Genomic DNA, 22,180 nt, shown 5'->3' with positions numbered 1-22,180 from the left:
TAGTAACACATGACTACTTATTTATTCCAGTTCAACCTGTCAGTACCGCAGAAGCCCAATTATATTTTGCTTCTGCTGAGGGGTGGCATCTGAAAGTGCCAGCGATATAAGCTCATCTCTTCCCTTCTTTGCCCCATGCTCCCTACTCACTCAGGGACCTCTTATATATATTCCCAGCAGATATATGTGATAAAGCATTAAAAAAAACAAACAACAACAACAACAACAAAACACCACCACCACTAGTATGATTACATATGAAAAACTGACACAGCTAGTTGAATTCGAAGGCTACTCTCCTGCTGACTCTACTCTGGATCACCCAATACTAAACATAGGAGAGAAAGCCAAGAACTGTATATTCATATCTTGACTATCTTTGCCATTTCAGAAAACAAGGCAATCATAAGTGGACTTTCTATTTATGACAATATAGCCTTATTCAAGGATAAAATAATAAGGGTTTTGGATGAGGTAAGTTAACAATTGAAATATAAAGCTGGAATGGCTTGTGAATGTTACTTTGGAAAACAGGACTTAGTGAATGATGTGATTAAGAAAAGGAAATCAAAGCCAGGCATGATGGCACACGCCTGCAATCCAGCGGCTCAGGAGGCACAAGGATCACAAGTTCAAAGTCAGCCTCAACAACTCATCAAGACTCTGTCTCAAAATAAAAAGTAAAAAAGGGCTGGGAATGTAGCTCAGTAGTTAAGCACCCCTGGGTTCAATCCCTAGTATCAAAAAAAGAGAGAGAAAGAAAAAGAAATCAAGGTAATTATGTGACAACTTTCTTGGTGGACTAAATAAAAGTCAGGTATTACTACAGAATACAAGAAAGCTGTAAAAGGTCGCTAGTTTGGGGAAGAAAGAAAAGTCTGACATAAACACAAATCATCTGAGGCAAGATCTGATGACTCCAAAGACATGAAAATAGAATTTAAGCCAAGTTTACTTTCAAAAATGTTAAGCACTGGATATACATACTTCAGAGCAATCTTACAAACTAAAACCTCTCCATGTAGAAAAAGAAGGGAGATATAAAAAGTAAGAGGACAAACTATTGTAAGTCTTGAGGGAATGTTCATAAGTAGAAGATAACAGGATCTTCCAGTAGCCTGGTGAACTGATTAAAAAAGCGAAGAAGAAAAAAAAAATGTAGCTGCTGATTTCTACACCATTACAGTGAAGAAGTAACAAAAGCAGACGGAAAAATAAATGAGCAGAGCAAAATGTCAACATGCTTTTTTTTAAGATGGGAAAGATCTATGCCTATTTAAGACAAATAGGAAAGATCAAGAATAGAGATTGAGGAAGAGAGAGAGAGAGAGAGAGAGAGAGAGAGGGAGAGAGAGAGGGAGGGAGGGAGAGAGAGAGAGAGAGGGAGGGAGGGAGGGAGGGAGAGGGAGGAGAGGAATAACATTGGCCTTAAGAAAAAAAGACCTAGTCTAAGAAAGATAGTGTAGGATACTGGGCCTCAGATTATCAGAGAACCAGGACAGATGGATTGTTCTCTGTTTAGGGGGAGTTGACAACAAACAATAAGATTAATGTTCGAAGTAGAATTAAAATGACTTAATGAAGTATGCAAGGATTTATCGGTGGCCAGAATGATGGGATTTTTATTTCATTCTTACTAACCAAATGGACAAATATTCTGAAAACTCCCTGGATTCAAAGTGGTAACAGTAGCTAAAAAAATTAAAAAGGGCTCAGTTTACTGTTAACACGAAGTAGGTCATCAATGGAGAAGCTTAATTCACTTAAATGGGAAATAGCAGCATGGGAAGGAAATATTCAAAGAAAGTGAAATATATCTTGTGTAGTAATGACAGTTTGGAAAGGGTGCTAAAGCCTTTTAACAGTGACAAAATCCAATGAGAAGTAGAGATGTAAGGTGGTAAATCAATAAACTGGAAATAAGACTGCAGAGTAAGTAAGAAATAATTCTTTTTAGCCTTAATAAGAGGCTCCTACAAGGGTAAGACTGTAGAATCTTTTGATATTGAAAGAAAGCTATACTTTTGGCAGGAAACACACACACCAAAAAAAAAAGTAAGTAAAAACCTCTTTTCAGAAGAGAAAACAATTCACAAAAGAAAAATGGAAATAGAAAACAAGATTCATTTGAACAGGACCAGGCCAGAGTATAAACAAAGCTTTGGATAATGGAGGGAGTAGCATCATGAAACAAAAAGGGAAGGGAATGAGAAACATGGTTAGTACCAGAAATGGTAGGTAGAATTCATAATCCAGACAACACTGAAGTCAAGTTCAGAGATGGTGATAAGAATTATAGCAGGGAAACCTGGAGACTCAAGACATAAAAATACAGCAAACAAAATAAATTTGAGTGAAAAATGTTAATTCCCAAAGTATTAAGAAATATTTCCAAGCTGTCTCTTGACTAGATACTATTACCAATTTCCATAGATCTGTATTCAGTGACAATTTATTCCATAGTTAAACAGAACAACAAGTCCAGACAAGACATGGATTTAGGTCTGTTGAATAGAACTGATATATTATTAGAGAATTAACTGAACTGCTACTCAGGCAAGTAGTGATCATTCTCTTTCAATCCCAAACCCATTTGTTCATCCTGTCTCATAAAACCATTCATTTTAAAAAAGAAAAAGCACAAACAGAGCAGATACAAACAATACACATTGATTTTTTAAATAATATACCCCAATACACAAATTACTAGAGCATAGCAAATATTATCCAAAGTACGTACATCAACCAGGAGATCTGGGTCTATGCTAAACTGTCTTCCTGACAGCATAGCTTGGAAGTCCTCTAAACTGCAATCAATACTGTCAAGATAATCCAACAGTTCAACCCTAAGGAGAAAAAAGAAAAAAAAAATTAAAAAGTAAATATAAGTTTTCCTTGTTCTTACACTTAAAATAGCCACAGAAATTGGCTAGGCAAAATACTCCTAGAAATTGCTGAGTCCTTAACAGTTCTTAATCTTAAGAGATCCTATTCAAGATTTTAGGATATTGAAAATTTGATTAACTGAGATGTAGCCTTTATACAAAACTTCAGTATACACTGAAAAGTAGTTCTGAAACAACGGTCTGATTTACCTTCTTCTTCAATACTATTACAAAATGTTTGATCTGATTACTACTAATTACTAATGTTCTTTATGCTGTAAGTCCCTTATTAATAGAGAAACTGTATTAATCCATAGTCATGGTATGAATACATAACACACATAATCACAAACACCTTAAAGGTACTCAAAACAAGTATTTCATTAAAGAAATAAGAAAAACTGCAGAGGAATATTCCAAGACTCTTCTTAAGACAAATCCCTTTCATTAGAGAACTCCGTTTTGACAAACAGAAAAGTAGACTAGTGGGTTTATCATCTGAAATGAAGATCACTCAAAAACTGAATGTGAAGAAATCAATTAACTTTAGATAACATCTAGATAAGCACTCACTTTCCTAAAAGATTGATGTTATCATTCAAAATGGAATCCATCATGGTCACAGGATCTTCTGTGGTCAGACTGGATGAACCATTTAGCTGGACAGCACTAGACATGAGAGGGTTGATGCCATCACTGCCTGAACTTAGGGATTCTCTGGCTGGTTCACTCAGATCTCCACTCTGAATGACAGGTGCATACTCATCTTCATTGTCATCTTCAACAATGACAATATCAGGGTACTGGCTACAGCTAGACCAGCAATATGAAAAGAAAGAAGCAGTTACATTTGCAGACAAATTCAATAAAATTACTCTATCCATTTATTTTCCAGATACTCTTCCCAAACCACGTATCAAAAGGCTTACGTACCTTGGGTATGTAGCTAAATCACAAATATTGACACTGTACGGAATATAAGACCTACAAAGAACCAATGTAAAGTGTTGAACTCTAAAATAAAAAAATTCAGCCACCCAGGTACAGTTGCACATGCCTGTAATCTCAGCAATTCAGGAGGTTGAGGCAACAGGATCAGAAATTTGAGTCCAGCTGCAGCAAATTTAGCAAGACCCTCAGTAATTTAGCAAGAGTTAAGGGCTGGGTATATAGTTTAGCAGTAAAGCCCTCTTGGGTTCAACTCTCCAGTACCAAAAAAAAAAAAAAAAAAAAGACAAAAAAAATGTATTTTCATTACTTCTTTTTTATCTGGTTAAATAAACTGGCTTAATTATCAGTTGAATATTCCAAATATGAGACAAATGTTAATTTATCAAAGAACAAAGCGGGTGTTTTTAATTTTAGCAACTTAATAATAAAAGTGACAAATACTTTCATAAATTTTATCTCAGAAACTCCTTACTTGGAGGTATCAGATATAACATCCTCATTAGTTTCTGGAATAACTGGGATATTTTCTTCATCCGCATTATCATCAGTAACATCATAAATAATAATGTCATCTGAAATCCGCTCTCTTGGCTTTAAACCTTCAGTCCTACTGTGTGGAACCTAAAAAGTCAGAAAAATAATATATCTAAATATTGAAATCACACTACTAGGATATCACTTTAAAACAACCAGAAGCATACTAGTTACTAAATACTGGGGAAACAGTAATAAGCAGAACAACTATGTCCTTTGTCCTTATGTGATTTATATACTATTAATAATAACAATTCAGTTATGAACTTACAGAGGCATGTATCTATTCTTAAAGGCATATGATTTGCACTCTACTTTACTACTTTTACTGTAAGATCCCTGAAAATAGCATGTCTGTATCTAAGGGAAGAATTTAAATTCTAAAGTATTTACTTATGAAGAAAAAAGTCTCAGAACTTCATATATTTCAAGCATAAGCAGATGGCCACTGTATTGATGGCATTATTTCATTTCAAGCTGATCTGTTTGACACATTTTATCATTATTCATTAAAGGTTTCACTAAAATAAAAATGGCACTTCAACTATTCTAGTTAAATGTCAGTCTGGAGTATTAGCAATAATTTTTTATTAAGCCACAGATACACTCAGGCCATACTGATTTTTATTTTTTTTTTTTTATTTATTTATTTTTTTTTAAAGAGAGAGTGAGAGAGATAGAGGTAGAGAGAGAGAGAGAATTTTTTAATATTTATTTTTTAGTATTTGGCGGACACAACATCTTTGTTTGTATGTGGTGCTGAGGATCGAACCCGGGCCGCACGCATGCCAGGCGAGCGCGCTACCGCTTGAGCCACATCCCAGCCCCCATACTGATTTTTAAAAGTTCAATTCTCTAAAGCAAACTAAAATCATTATTACAATCTAACAATCCATAAATTTCAACACTAGATAACAGGTAAAAGATGTTAAGTACTTTACAATATATAAATCCACTTAATTAGGAAAAAAAAAAAAAAAGACTTCATCCACTTTAGTCCTACAAACAAAACAATTAGGAATGCTTATTTCTGAACAGTAGTAGGAAAAGGAATCAGGTCTAATATTAATTGATTTGTCCCAGAAAACATAAATGAATCCTGTTAGTTCAATAATAAATATGAAGCAATAGCCTAACAAAAAGCCCTCTATGTTTGATCCTCAGCATCTCCAAAAAGAAAAAGAAAAAAAAATGACAGCAATAATAAGATTGCATTAGAGGTCTGGATTCTGGACTAATCTTAAGTCTAATCTGTAATGAAAATGGATATAAGTTAAAACAAATTATCCACATAACTTGAAGCAAAAATGAAGGTAAACAAAAATATTTTGAAATTTCCAGAGAAAAATCAGTCGAATCAATGTACATTTATAAGAAAAGTTAAAAGCAAACTAACAGAAAAATATATAATCACATTACACTATCATAATTATCACAATGTTCAATTTGTATTTCACTGAAACTAAATCTGTTTTATAAATCTCAAAAGTAATACCAATTTAAAAAAAAGCAATACAACAAAGTAATATGTACAGAATGATATCATTTACATAAAGTTTAAATACATGCAAAATAATATGAAATATTGTTCCTGAGTTCACGAGAATGAATCAAGATAGGAAAGAAAAACTTGAAAACAGAAAACTGGGACAACTATATTTGTAATGATTTATTTTTTCAAATAATCTAAAGCAAATATTGAAAAATCTTAAGACTTAATAAGGCTGGGAACAAGGCTGGGAAATGAGAACTTGACACTTTTATTCACCAAGCTTCTTTTACCTCATAAAATACTACCATAAAAAATTTAGTTGAGATATTTAATAAACACAAAATATACATGAGTTACTTTATGATGATGATTATCAGCTGGTTCTTTGACTATGTGCTGAAATAAATTCTTCTTCTGGGCTCCATTAGTGTTCAGAAGTAGAGGCCTGGAAATCAGAAAAATATTCATGCAGTTCCATGAGGCAACAATATAAAGAATTTAAAATGTTTTAAGAACTTCTGTAAAAAAACACAAGGAACTCTTTAATATAGTACATTTTATGAATAGAAACTGGGAGATAAGAATATCTGGAACTTATAGTTCTCCCTTCTTTAATGGTATTGTTTCTATAGTAAATATAATAGACTACTATCTCCAGATAGACTTCACTGCTTAATGCATTGTACAACTCTTACAAACTATTCACAATAATAAATAAGTAGGTAATAGCAGAAGAACCAGTACTAGCCTTACAGATAATCTTTCTCTGCTGACATTAACAGGTATCACAAACTATGGCTAAAATACAGGTTTAAAAAGACAGAAAAAATTGTGATTTTGTTTTTTCAATGAATTGCCTCTTTTTTAGAATTTCTCTCTCAAGCTCTCCAATGTTCCTTTAAACTGCTAAGTAAATGATAGTTTATTAGTATGTATGCCTATGCCTATAAAGTGACCATTTAGGCTATCCTTATTTCTCAAAAACACCACAAGGATGACAGGAGAAACTGAATATCAGTACTCCAAAAATACAAAATCCAAAACTTTTTGTGCACCAATATAATGCCATAGGTGAAAATTCTAAACCTGATCTCATGTGATAGGTTAAGGTCAAATTCAGGCATTCAACACTTAGTTTACCAGTGTCCATAGGAAAAAAGACCCTCCAGCCCCTTCAGCTACTTAATACAAAAACTTTGTTTCATGCACAAAGTATTTTAAAATATTGAATTAAACTGAATAAGTCGAATGTGAACATAAATGCATTTCACATTCAGACTTAGATCCCATCAGAAAGATTCTCACATTCCAAAATCTGAAAAAAAATCTGAATCTGAAGCACTTCCAATCGCAAACATTTCAGGTAAGCAATATTCAACCTATAAGTCAATCTGGAGATGTTAAGAACTTATCAAGGGAGGACTATTCTTTGGTTCATTAGGAATATACTTAGACCATTCATGGTTAAAAAATAAAATGCCTATTTATGGTTCAAAATGTTTTATCATAAAAACTTACCTTTTGCGTTTTAAACTCACAAGTTGGTTATTCTGAACCAATGTAACAATAAATTGGACAATCTGAAAGGAAAACATGAATAAAAATGTTTCCATCACTCTTTTAACTTTTTAGTCCACATTACTAAGTTTTAGAAAACTTAATCAGATGATAAATGTCCTCTATTCTAAGTCACATAATTTTCTCACGTCTTAACATTTGAAATTTAGATGTATCTCACAACTTATGTATAAAGAAACACACCAGCTTGCCAAGATGGCGAACTAGAGAGAGGCTGCATTCCTTGTCCCTCCGTGACTTGGGATTTAAGCAGAGGAAATACTGCTTGAATTCTGATTCCCTGCTGCTTACCCCTCATTTGTTCATCGCAATCACCCACTAGCATATCGCCTTTAGAGCACAGATCACTGACTGCTGCTTATAGTCCACCAATTATTTGCCTGCCTATCCCCCACTGCCCAACATCCGCTGGCAGATTGCCAACCCTTAGCCTACAGAGCGCCCACAGACTACCCACTGGCCCCTGCTGCCTGGAGGTCCACTGTCACAGTACCCGTAAGCTGTTGCACATGGCCGCTGCCATTTTGGGACACCCTCCAGGACCTGGAGATATATTGTTGGGGTACCTGCATGTCTGGTTGTACCTGAGATCTTTCTGTTGGGTGTGCTAATGACTGCCATCTGGCTGCCTCTTTGCAGTGTTGCTCCTTTGTGTGAGCACATCCCTGGTGGTCTCTCTGCCAAGCTGAAATGGCATTGAGACCTTGGGACTGCAGTAAGGCAGAGCCTGGGGAAGCCAAAGCCCAGGTCCTTTAGGTTGCAGCGGGGTTTGTGTGGGCCAGTCTGGGTCTAGCAAGCCTCTGGAAAGCAGGAGACTAGGGGAAGTTGGGGGAAGGTACAGGTTGGAGGAACTGGAGAAAACCAGGCTCTCTCTCCAGCTCAGTGAGTCCTGGGGACAGAAGGAGCTGGCAACAACAGGTGGGAAGACTGGAAGAGGGTGTGAGAGCACCTTGCTATCAGCTCACCCACAGGACTGGAGCTGCCATCAAACTTCAGACAACCCCACCTATCAGTGGAGAAGGGAAGCTGAGAAAATTTTTCAAAGCCAAAGAAACGACTCTATCTTTTAATTTATCAATGAACCTTTTCTTTTTTTGCCTTTTCCCTTCTTTCACATCTTTGAATCCAAATATTTTTCATGCATCAGTTTATTGAGGAATTCAATGTCTGAATAGTGTATTACAGTTCTGTTACATATTCTTATATTTTTACTTAAAAAAAAAAAATCTGTGTATATTTGTTCTCTCACCTGTCTCCCTGAATTCTTTCTCACTTCTCTCATACTAATAGCTAATCTCTATTATTTCTCCCTCACTCTTACTATAAATTTTTACCTCTATCTTCTCTCCTTCTCCCTCATAATCATCACATCTTACACTACTTTTATCCCTCACTGTCCATCAGTAGAAACAGTAAACTGTTTTTAGATAACTTACTATTTATATTGTACACAATAACTGAACTCATCATTTCTGATTATTGTGACAAAAATGTAAGTGCCTTAATAGCAGTTATTTGGTTTAAAGGTGTATACTGATTGCACTGAGTGCTGTTAATGCTGGTCTCTGCCTTGAAGATACTTTGAGGTATTAGAAGCCTTCAAGGACACTATAAGATTACAGGATACAAACTGTACTACCTCAGATCCAAAGCACTAGATGGGAAGACACAAACAACATGAAAAAACAAGGGAACAAAGCGCCAAGATGTTCTAACAATAGAATACATAGACAACACAATAAAAGTAATGTCAGAGAGAGAGAGTATAGAAGATAAAAAGTTAGGCTGATCTTCAAAATAAAGAATGGTATTGGAGAGAAAATACAGGAAGTGAAAGATCACTTCAATAAAAAGGCAGAGATTTTGAAAAGGAAATCAAGCAGAAATCCTTGAAATGAAGGAAACAATAAACCAAATTAAAATTTCAATAGAAAGTATTACCAAAAGACTAGACCACTTGACAGAACCTCAGGCAATGAAGACAAATACATACTCTTGAAAAAAGTTGATCACACAGAGAAGATGGTAAAAAACCATGAAGAGAACTTACAAGAAATATGGGATAACAAGAAAAGACCAAATTTGAGATTTATCGGAACAGACGAAGGCATGGAGATACAAACCAAAGGGAATGCACAATCTTTTCAAAGATGTAGTATCAGAAATTTCCCCAAATCTAAAGAATAAAATGGAAAATCAACTACAGGACTCCAGATGTACAAAATTACAGCAGACCCACATTAAGGCACATTATAATGAGAATGACTAACATACAGAATAAGGATAGAATTTTAAAGGCTGCAAAAGAAAAAAAAAATCAAATTACATATGGAGGAAACCAATTCGGATTTCAGCTGATTTCTCAACACCCAGAGGTGCTGGAATAACATGTATCAAGCTCTATGAGAAAATGATGACCAACCGAGAATTTTATATCCAGCAAAATTAAGCTTCAGATGAAGATGAAATAAAAACCTTCTATGATAAACAACAGTTAAAATAATTCACAACTAGAAAGCTGAACTATAGAACATTCTCAGCAAACTATTCCATGAGGAGGAAAAGGAGAAAAACAATTAAAACCATCAAAGGGAGGAGCTACACTAAAGAAAAGGTTAATCAAAGGAAAAACTAAGTCAGGTTAAAAACAAAAAATAATTCAAAATGACTGGGAATACTATTCATATCAGTAATATCAATAATATTATTACATATCAATAATAACCCTGAATATTAATGGCCTAAACTCATCAACCAAAACACAGACTGGCAGATTGGATTAAAAAACAAAAAGAAAAACCAACAAACAAAAAAAACAATATGCTGTCTGTAAGAGACTCACCTCCTCGAAAGAAGAAGAGACTTCCATCCTTACATTAGAGAGACTGAACTAAACCAAAGTTAGTCAGAAGGGATAAAGAAAGGACATTTCATACTACTTAAGGGAATCATACAAAGGACACAACAATTATAAATATTTAGGCTTCAAACAATGGAGCAACTACATACATAAAACAAAGGACCCTTCTCAATTTCTAGTGTCAAATAGTACACAAAACAATATTCTGGTGACTTTAACACACCTCTCTCACTACTGGATAGATCTTCCAAATAAAAACTAAACAAAGAAACTATAGAACTAAATAACATAATCAATGATTTAGACTTAACGGACATATAGAGAGTATTTCATCCATCATCCAGTGACTAAACCCTCTTCTCAGCAGAACATGACCTAAAACAGATCATGTTATACCACAAAGCAACTCTCAACAAATACAAAAAAAAAGAAGAACCAACCCAAAAACCAGACACCACACTACACTGCATTCTATCAGAATATAATGGAATGAATTTAAAAATCAATGATGCTACTCATATGCCTAGAGACTAATCAATATGCTATTGAATGACAAATAGCAGAAAAATCAGTGATGAAATAAAAAAAAAATATTTAGAGGTAAATGAGAATACAGATACAACATATCAAAATCTCTGGATACTAGGAAGGCAGTGCTAAGAGGAAAGTTCACTGCATTGAGCTCTTTCATTAAAAGAACAGAAATGAATAAATGACCTAACATAACATCTCAAAGCCCTAGAAAAAGAAAAATTAAAAAATCAACAGGAAATAATAGAAGACAGGAAAAAATTAAAATCAGAACTGAAACAATGAAATTAAAACAAAAGAAACAATTCAAAAAATTGACAAAATGAAAAGTTGGTCCTTTTAAAACAATAAGTAGAATTGATACACCCTAGTCACACTAACAAAGGAGAGAAAACTCAAATTACTAAAATTCATGAAGAAAAAGGAAATATCACGATGGACACCATTGAAATACAGAACATAATTAGAAATTATTTTGAAAATTTATACTCCAACAAAATAGAAAATCTTAAATGTACCAGGGGGGGGGGGGGTGAGGTTCTTTGCCTTACCTCTGTTGGCCCCTTCACTGGTACAAAGACCTATCCACAGGTGTGGCTGTATGCTGGACCAGTAGTCAATGACAGGTAAGATCCAATTGCAATGGTACCAACCTAAGACAGGAGGCTGACGCCTTGAGGTCAGCTCATCCGATGACGGGTAAGGACCATATGTACTATTGGACAACCTAAGGCAGGCACGGTCCCTAAGCCACATGCTTGTTGTTTAAACAGAGAGGGGGAGATGTTGAGAGCCACAGCCGAAGGGGCCCCAGCAAACTTCCAGCTGCCAGCTGATGATTGGCTCACAGCAGCCCCAGCAAACTTCTAGCTGCCAACTGATTGGCTCCTCTGCGGTGATGCTCATTGGGCTGTTTCCCTGCCCTTTCAGACCACGGAGCTGCTCATTGGGGGACTTTTTTTGGCTCTCAACACTTAAAGACATCGACAAATTTCTAGAGACATATGATCTACCCAAACTGAACCAGGAGGACACACACAATTTAAACAGATCAATTTCAAGCAATGAAATAGAAGACACCATCAAAAGCCTATCAACCAAGAAAAGCCCAGGACCATGATGGATTCTTATCCGAGTTCTATGAGACCTTTAAAGAAGAATACCAATACTTCTCAAATTATTCCATGAAACAGAAAAGTAGAGGAACTCCTCCAAACTCATTCTATGAGACTAGTATCACCCTGATATCAAAACCAGACAGACACAACAAGGAAAGAAAACTTCAGACCAGTATTCCTAGAGATGCAGAAATTCTCAATAAATTCTGGAAAATCGCATACAAAACTGTATTCAAAAGATAGTGCAGCACAATCGAGTGGGTTCATCCTAAGGATGCACGGTTGGTTCAACATACGAAAATCAATAAACATAATACATCATATCAACAGACTTAAAGACAAGAATCATGATTATCTCAATCGATGCAGAAAAAAAAATTTGAGAAAATACAGCACCCTTTCATGTTCAAAACACTAGAAAAACTAGGGATAGTAGGAACATACCTCAACATTGTAAAAGCTATCTATGCTAAACTTAAGGACAACATCATTCTAAATGGAGAAAAACTGAAAGCATTCCCTCTAAAAACAAGGCAGGGATGTATGTCCTCTTTCACCACTTCTATTCAACATAGTTCTTGGAACTCTAGCCAGAGCAATTAGAAAGACAAAAGAAATTAAAGGGATACAAATAGAAAAAGAATTCAAACTACCACTATTTGCTGATGACATGATTCTATATTTTGAAGATCCAAAATTCCACCAAAAAACTTCCTGAACTAATAAATGAATTCAGCAAAGTAGCAGGATATAAAATCAACACCCCAAAAATCCCAGTGCTATTCTTCATAGAACTACAAAAACAATGATGAAATTCATTTGCAAAAATAGGAGACCCAGAATAGCCAAAGCAAACCTTAGCAAGAGTAAAGCAGGAGGCATCACAATATTTGACCTTAAAACTATACTACAGAGCAATAGTAACAAAAACGGCAAGGTACTGGCACCAAAACAGATGCGTAGACCAATGGTAGAGAAAAAAAGACACAGACAAACCCACATAAATAGATATCTCATACTAGACAAAGAAGTCAAAAATATTCATTGGAGAAAAGATAGCCTCTTCAACAAATGGTGCTGGGAAAACTGGAAATTCACATGTAACAAAATGAATTTAAACCCCTATCTCTCACCCTGCCTACAACTCAAAGTGGGTCAAAGACTTAGGCATTAGAAAAGAGACCTTGTGCCTAAAAGAAAAAAAGTAGGCCCAAATCTTCACCATGTTAGCTTAGGAACTGACTTCCTTAACAAGACTTCTAAAATCAAGAATCGATAAATGGGATGGATTCAAACTAAAAAGCTTCTTCACAACAAAGGAAACAACCAAGAATGTGAAGAGACAGCCTACAGAATGGAAGAAAATCTTTACCACGTACACTTCAGATATGGCATTAATATCCAGAATATATTAAAAACTCAAAAAACTTAACACCAACAAAACAACCCAATCAATAAATGAGCCAAGGAACTGAACAGACACTTCAAAGAAGAAATACAATCCCAATCAACAAATATAGGAAAAAATGTTCCACATCTCTGGCAATTAGAGAAACGCAAATCAAAACTACTCTAATACTAGTCAGAATGGTAATTATCAAGAATATAAGCAATAATAAAGCGTTGGCAAGGAAAAGTGGAGGAAAAGGTACACTTATACATTGCTGGTGGCAAAGTAAACTGGTGCAATCAGTGTGGAAAGGATTATGGAGATTCCTCAGAAAACCTGGAATGGAACCACCACTTGACCCAGCTATCCCACTCTTCAATCTATACCCAAAGGACTTAAAATCAGCATACTATATTGACACAGCCACATCATGTTTTACATCAGCTCAATTCACAATAGCTAAACTATGGATCCAGGCAAATGGATGAAACTACAGAACATCATGCTAAGTAAAATAAGCCAATCCCCAAAAAACCAAAGAATAAATGTTTTCTCCGATAAGCAGATGCTGATCCATGGTGGGCACAGACGGGTAAGAAAGAATTAAGGAATGTTGGATTGTGCAGAGGGGACTGAGGGGAGAGGTGGGGCAGTGGGGATGGGTAGGAGGGTAGAATGAGACAGACATTATTACCCTGTGTACATGTATAATCACACTAATGGTGTGACTGCACCGTGTAGTCAGAGGAATGAGAAGTTGTGCTCCTTTTGTGTACAATGTGTCAAAATGCATTCTACTGTCATGCATAACTAATTAGAACAAATTTTAAAAAATAAAAGGGAGACCAGTTGACTAGAAGAAGGGGATGGGGGAGGGAGACAGTAGAAAATGAAATCGATCAAATTATACTGTTTTACTGTGTGCATATATGAATACATTATAATAAACCCACTGTTATGTATAATACACTAATAGAAAAGGGGAAAAAAATAAAACACACCAGCTTTCAGGCAGATTTTTTTTTTTTGAGTTCCTATCTTTTACTTAAAATGATTTCAGGATCATATTATGCAAAAGAGAAAACCGGTGTTTGACAGGAAACATTTTCCTCATACTACGTAATATAATTAGAGGCAAAAGGAATTGCCAGTTCTCTCAGAACAGATCATAAAATTATGAAGTCAGAAAAAGCTGGTTCTATGAAGATTATTGTTGAGACCCATCTGTGAAAGCTCCCTGCTCACGATCAAGATATGCTGATTTAATCTTTGACATGTGATTAAATTTATAGGAAAAACTTAAAACACATCAAAACATGAATAAGCTTTCAAATTTTTTAGCAGTGTTTCTTAAAGTGTGATCCACAGTCCAGCAGCATTGGCATGGGAACAGGTTAGACATGTAAATGATCAGCCCCATTACAGAACTGATGAATCTGAAATTCTGAGGAAGGAGCCCAATAATACTTGTGTTTAGTAAGCTTTCCAAGTGATACTGCTGCATGAGAAAGAGTGACTCAGGGTATGCCTTGAAATTACATTATCAACTTTCTACCTAAAGGTGGTAAAAATTTAAGGACCATAAACTCAACTATAAAAAGCAGTGTATCAAAGAGAGGCTAGGAATAAAGGCCAAAAATGTTTGAAAAACTATTTAAATTCTGCAGAAGACTCACTCACAAGCTTTATGAAATACGTACATAATTAAAATAGAATATTATAAATTAAAAATACCTAACCTATAGCTTTAAAACTGCACATCACTCTCCAAAAAAAAAGGCTACAAAGTAGTATGCTTTACAATCAATATCAACTTTTCAATGAACAAATATTAAAACATTTTAACTGAAGAGTTAAGACAGCATTAGAGTCTATGACAAAGACACTAAATTGTTTATTAAAAAAAAATGCTAACAGCCAGTGAAAATGCAACATTGAAGGTTAAAGATATCTATGGAACAATTCAACTTCAATTTTTTGAATTCATAAAATAAATATTATCACAGGTTTCTAAAAACATCAGTGACTGAATTTCAGAAAAAAAAAACCAAATCACTAGCCAGGCATGGTGGTGGCATGCCTATAACCTAGTGTCTCGGGAGGCTGAGGCAGAAGGATCCCGAGTTCAAAGCTAGTCTCAGCAAATTACAGCGACCCTGTCTCAAAATTAAAAATAAGAAGGGCTGGTGATATGGCTAAGTGGTTGAGCACCTCTTGGGTTCAATCTCTGGTATCAAAAAATAAATAAATAAATAAATAAATAAATAAATAAAAATCACTACCTAAAATTCATTCTACATCTCAGTTCCTCAGTTCTCTTGACACTGGCATCATGTTGTATAGTGCTTTTTCTCTGAAGCAGAAAGGCACCAGACTTTTTTTTAAAACAACAACAACAACAACAACAAAAACAGTACTATGGATTGAGTTATGTTCTCAGCCCTTTATTTTAAATTTTGAGACAGGTCTCCCTAAGTTGCCCAGGTTGGCTGCAAACTTTTTTGCCTCAACTTCCTGAGTAGCTGAATTACAGGCATCCACCACTTTGCTCAGCAACATTTAACATTTTTATCATTTAACTTCTGTACTTGACAACTCCTATAACTGGTACCTCAATATACTTATATACTTAGTATATACTCATATATACTAAGTTAATCAAAAGCCAACATTAAATAGCAAACTTAGGAGCCAATTCCAGGGGCACATTAAAAATCAGTGTTTGTCATCATGAATTATGCAAATCCACTCACCAATACACATATATTTAAATATAAATTTGATGAAAAAATATTAGTGTTTATGAAAAACTGAAATGCAATGTAACTATTAAATTAATAATTCTTGTTAAAAAAAAAAAAACCCTACAGATGAAGGTGTATTTTAAGTTAACATTTAATCAAAATTGTGTTTTCTGAAAAATATTAAAGTACATATTAAAATACATGTCTTCTTTTAAATCAGATATTCAGGGTATGCATTAGAGACCCCGATAAAAATGTTTAAAACACATATTTAAACTAAACACTTAGATTTGAACTCTCCTATATTCAACCTTAATTTGCACACTGATTAAAAAAAAAAAAAAAAGAATCTATTCTGACTACAGGCCAAAGGCTGCAATTACTATTTATTTCTGCTCTAAGTTTGCTCCACTAGACCCAGATCCTGTCAGTCACAGACCTATTTTTAGTTCAAGGGCCTTCCAAGTAGGAACAAGCTGAAGCTCTCCCCCATCTTCCCATTAAAAAACCTGCAGCTTAGAGTCCATTTACTCATAAGTAAAAAATAGCTGCCTTAATTATTTTTATATTTCATCTCTTATTAACAAATGAAAGTTGATATGCAAACATTAAATCAGAAAGAACACATTTTAGGTTCAATATAAAATCTAAGATTCATTTTACAGCATTATATTAATGATTTTATTTTATTATGGTAATCATTATATTATGATTTTATGCAGAAACTAATAATGGCATCCACTGAAAAATCCTTTTGAATTCCTAATTGGGTCAAATTATTTAAAAATTAAATATGCCTATTATAGTAAAAAGTAAGGGGAAATCTCCCACAAAACACAGTAAGACTGTTTTATAATAATAATAATAATAAGTGATAAGAAATTGGCTAGTGTATTAATTAAGCTCCCAAGAATAAAGTATCTCAAAATTGTTATGCCAGGTAAAAGCTACTGAGATATTATATGAGAGTATAGAACAACCATCATTAGCTATGAGAAATGTTTCTGCTGTTGTTAAAAAGGATATATAACACTTGGCTTAATTTGTCTTCAAAATTTTACTTTTGTGTATTTAATACATAAAAAACTAAGATCAATTACTAACTACTCAACAGAGGTTTTTTTTTGTGTTAGACACATTCATTAAACAAATGCAAATGATAGTCACAAGGAAAAGAGCTTCTTACCTTTCGAATAACTTGTTGCTGCTGTGCATGCTTTGCTCTTAATTCAGACACCTCCTTCCAAAGGGACTCATTCTCACTATTATAATTAAAAAAAAAATAAAAAAGATTTAGTCAGAAAACCAAACCCCAGTATCTTTAATTAAGAATACTAAAGAATTAAAAAATACAAACCTAGAGAACTTAACTATGTTTGTTTTCACTATGATATGTATTTTTATGAGACCAGAAAGCTGGTTCAATAATACAGGAATGACAACTATCTCAACACAACTCCAGAATCATTCCTTCTTAAATGTATTATCTGCTATTCATGGCAAAATATACAAAAAAAAAAAAAAAAAAAAAAAACTTAAAACACACTTCTATATCCATATAGTAGCAAGCAATTTACTCCTTTTGATAATGTGGTTCATTACTTTTTTTAATGTTCATCACTTAAGTGAGGTTAGACTTTGTGAATCACCTTAGGAAACAAAAGTGACATTTACTGAACACTTGATGTGCTTCAGGCACTATGCTAAACGTTTCAATTAAGCATTTAAATTTCTCTAAAATAAGCCAAGAAAGGAATAATTGTCTTGAAAGATTAGGACACTGAGGTACAGAGAATTTGTGGGAACCTGCCCAGTGTCACACAGATAATTCTATAACTGTTAAAGCCAAACTAAAGTGAGACTCTCAAACTACCTTGATAACTGTCTCAAACAAGCATATGCAAACCACTGTTTTATTTTTTTAAAAGATGGATATTCAACAATGTCAAACCAATAACTTGCCCAATACTAAGATTCTTTTCCTTTGCCGTTTCTTAATTGAAATTGCACTGTCATTAGCAGAGTGAAAATGGTGAGAAGATATGAAAGATAATCTACCAATTAAATAATTTTCAACTTTTGTTAATCTCCACAAAAGCTATTTTTCTCAGTCTGAATTATTACAAAAAGAAATGTGGATTTAAATACAGAGGTATATGAAAAGGAGATTTTCTTTAATACTTACTTACTGAATAACTGCTATATTTTTTCAGACGCACCTTTAAAGACGCTATTATCTGCCTACTAAAGCAGGAGATCATTGCCTCTAACACTTAAAGGATGATCTGGGGATCTATTTCCTTAAGAGCTAAACTGAGATTCAAAGAATTAGGTCAAAGTATAGCCAACAGACACATCTTCAGTGATTAAATAAAATATGCAAAATGGAGAAATTTATATTTATTCAAAAAAAGAACCAAAGCCCAAGGTTACTATTAAAATATAGTTAGGAATATGCAAATCAGTCCATATCTGAAATGGATGAAGAATACATCAAGGAACTACTCTCAAGCCCTTGGAAACTATTAAAGGGAAAAATCTCAGCTGCTTACTAAGAGTAGTAAAATACCTCTCCCTCTCTCTCTCTATATATATATAAACTTATTACTTTGGTAAGTTAGGAAAACCTATCAAGTAATATCATAAAACAAAACAAAGCATCTTTTTGAAGAAAAAGGTTTAAATAACATTCTCCCACACCTATGCAGAACAAATATCAAGTAGGGCAAATCTCTTGGGTTCTTTTATTCCCTACTTTTTGTGTCCTACTTTTTCCTAATAGAACTCAAGAATTTTAAAGGAGGAGGGGGGAAAAAAAAAAAAAGAAAGGATGGGTAATACATAAGATTTTTTGTGTGTGCCCTCTTTTGTTTGTGAACACCTAAGTAGAAATGTATTTCCTACACTAAAGATTTATTGTTTCTTCAGTAATATTTGTTTATCAAATTGTTTTAATGTTCTTAGGTTCATATGTGATCCTGACCATCACAATTAAAACATATTATTAAAGTTAAGTCTATGACTACAAATCAAAAGTAATAAGAAGCAATGCACCAGACAACTCCAACACCCAACACATTAGTATTATATTTGGAAGAATGGTTTACCTTTTTAATTCTGAAAGTCTGGACTCAATTGTTTCCTGTTTTATTTGAACCTTCTGAGCACTACTTATAATTTTTGTTAAATCTTCCTGGCGAATTTTATTTTCTTCTGGTTTTGAAGATGAAACCTTCCAAAAAGCAAATTTAGAAAATCAAAAATACACTGCACACCCATGATTATAATTCAAAGCTTCCCATTATAAGAATTTTTTGTGATCTACTCAAAGGGAGATTTTGTTCTAAAAGCCCAGGGTGGAATTCTAGGAAAAGAATACACTTCACAGCTCATCAAGAGAGAAAGCAAGAAATAATCATTTAAAAAAAAAAAAAATTTTCTTTAAGTTTCCATGAGCAGTAACATCTTAGGGTTTTTTTCTTTTCCTTCTGCCAAATTCCCTGTAATTTTCTCAAGCCTTTTTATTACCACATTCCACTTTTAATTACATTTATACAGTAATGGTTACATGGCAGGTCATTTTCTTTCATGGTTTACAGCCCTTTTATGGATTTAGTAAAAATATCTTATTTCAGCAAAAGATATTCATTCAAAAATGTAATAATTAATGCCTACCATGTACAAAGGACTTATTCTGTACAATGGATATATATCAGTAAACAACAAAAAAAGTCCTACAGTGAGGACTTTTTTTCAGTCAACACAGGAATGAACCTTCCTATTATAATAATGACTCTTCATCCTTAATCAGAATGTTGTAAGCATTTTCCTTTCATCAAGAAAATGAAGAATGAACTCTCACTACAGATGAACACAGGGAAAGGTGGAGGATAGAATATTTAATTAAAGTTTTATTGGTCTGATTCATTCCAAAGAACACCTGTGTATTTCTGTACATTCTGCATTTCAATAGCTAAAATTACTCATTGGTCAATCATAAATGTAAAAATCTTAGCTAAATAACGTTAACAACAACTCACCTTCCTTTTAATGTTCTCCAACAAGTCATCCTGGCCTTGTTTGAAGTAAGGATGCTGAAATTCAACAGGACCATCTCTTTCCTGCTTTACTATTCCAGAGTCAATATGTACTACTTTACGGAAACCATCTGAAAAAAATTGAAAATTTACTCACTGGAATTAGACAACAGTCAAAAAGTCACAATGCTTGTGTGGAATTTTCCTTTATCATCTTAATGAGAAAAAAATGGTTTAATCAGTAATTGGTTAGCAGAACAAATAAACTGCTGTCCATACTTACACATATTTAGTTGCCTTACAAAGCTTGCCATGTTATTGTGCTTGAAGTATTTTGGAAGAATTTCTTTTGCAAATCTTTGTTCATCCAAGACCAGAAAACTTTGGCCATTCTAAAGAAAACCAGAAAAGGTCAATTAGTTAAGGTTCTCTGGCACACTCATATATATGAATCCCAAACCTGTCCTGACCAGTCCTTCCATGATACCTTCAAATCAAAATTCTATTCCTGATAATGGCAACAACAACAACAAATTGCAATTAAGTATCAAACTGCAATTAAATTTTTTGATATCTACCTGACACCAAATACTGCATTGTTGAGAGCCACAGCCGAAGGGGCCCCAGCAAACTTCCAGCTGCCAGCAAACTTCCAGCTGCCGGCTGATGATTGGCTCACAGCGGCCCCAGCAACATCTAGCTGATTGGCTCCTCTGCGGTGATGCTCATTGGGCTGTTTCCCTGCCCTTTCAGACCACGGAGCTGCTCATTGGGGGACTTTTTTGGCTCCGCCCACGTGACCCAGCCAATCGGCCTCAAGAGCAGGATTGTGGGAGGTGGGGAGAAGCTTGTGTGGGAGAGAGAGGCTTGTGGAAAGCCGGTGGTGGCAGTTGAGGCTCTGAGGGTTTTTCCTGAGAGGCTGTTTTGTTTGGCGTGTGTGGTTCTAAAAATAAAGTTAGTTTCTTTTGACAAGTGGCTCCTGATTGTGCCCAGCCAGACTGCGGCATTTGGTGGCCCGTACGGGGAACGAACCCGCGACCTTGGTGTTATCAGCACCAAATTAATGCCCCTGGTTATACTTCTACCTCTTTTAAACAATTTTGCTCAACATTTGGCATTACTCATATAACAGGAATCCCATACAATCCACAGGGACAAGGCATAGTTGAAAGAGCTCACCAAACTATTAAAATGTACTTATTAAAGCAAAAAGAAGGAATTGGGAAGGGGTATATATTCCCCAAAGATAAACTTAAAATAACCCTTTTTACTCTAAACTTTTTAAATTTGGATTCATCAGGACTTAGTGCTGCGGAAAGGCATATGTGTCCAAAAAATGTACATAAGCCCAAGGTACTTTGGAAGGATATTCTAACAGGACAATGGAAAGGTCCTGACCCAGTAATTGTCTGGAGTCGGGGGTCTGTTTGTGTGTTTCCACAGGGAGAACAGCAGCCGATTTGGATTCCAGAGAGATTAACCAAGGTCCTGACCCAGTGATTGTCTGGAGTCGGGGGTCTGTTTATGTGTTTCCACAGGGAGAACAGCAGCCAATTTGGATTCCAGAAAGATTAACTAAAGCGATTTCTACAGACCAAAAAGAAGATGATTTGGCTCAAATCCATAACAACTGATATCCAAAACTCCAGTTTGGCTATTCTTACATCTGCAACAGAACCAGGATGCTTTTTTCAATATCTATTTTATTATTGCCCTTTGCCATATCATGAAGTTCTATTTTGTTTTTTGAGCTCATACAGACCTAGGTTAACGTTTTGCTGATCAGTTCTATTTTTTGACTATAGAGTTTTTAAACATTGCAATGGAGATTTCACCTGTAAAAAGTTACAAGGCCTTTACTATAATGTTAAGTGTTGTATGTATTATATTATGTGTGCACACTTGTGTTTTGTGTTATATGTTTGAATGTATGTATGTCCATATATCATATATGATGAGCGCTCATGATAAAATGGATCCAAATATTTTGTTTTTTCACATGATTTATATGGTTTAATTTAAATTGGATAAACAACTGTTGAGGATTGTTTTAATATGTA

At 34.6% G+C, this 22,180-nt stretch overlaps 1 protein-coding gene across 4 annotated transcripts in view; it reads right to left on the bottom strand.

Annotated features, from left to right (window-relative positions):
* Hsf2 (heat shock transcription factor 2) overlaps window positions 1–22,180 on the bottom strand; it is a 38,308-nt gene that overhangs the window by 6,000 nt on the left and 10,128 nt on the right. For all 4 annotated transcript variants that reach the window (XM_058586257.1, XM_058586258.1, XM_046467012.2 and 1 more), the window contains 9 exons: window positions 20,404–20,512; window positions 20,124–20,251; window positions 19,191–19,315; window positions 17,270–17,345; window positions 7,381–7,442; window positions 6,220–6,307; window positions 4,309–4,457; window positions 3,459–3,698; window positions 2,741–2,846 (listed from right to left, as the gene is read on the bottom strand). In XM_058586257.1, coding sequence (XP_058442240.1) covers window positions 2,741–2,846; window positions 3,459–3,698; window positions 4,309–4,457; window positions 6,220–6,307; window positions 7,381–7,442; window positions 17,270–17,345; window positions 19,191–19,315; window positions 20,124–20,251; window positions 20,404–20,512 — 1,083 coding nt within the window. The remainder of the gene's footprint in view (window positions 1–2,740; window positions 2,847–3,458; window positions 3,699–4,308; window positions 4,458–6,219; window positions 6,308–7,380; window positions 7,443–17,269; window positions 17,346–19,190; window positions 19,316–20,123; window positions 20,252–20,403; window positions 20,513–22,180) is intronic.

The sequence above is a fragment of the Marmota monax genome, unplaced genomic scaffold (genome assembly GCF_021218885.2).
Source record: "Marmota monax isolate L192 unplaced genomic scaffold, Marmota_monax_Labrador192_F-V1.1 WCK01_AAM20220418_F8-fsc00140, whole genome shotgun sequence".
Taxonomy (NCBI): domain Eukaryota; kingdom Metazoa; phylum Chordata; class Mammalia; order Rodentia; family Sciuridae; genus Marmota; species Marmota monax.
This window is presented reverse-complemented; position numbering and strand designations above follow the sequence as displayed.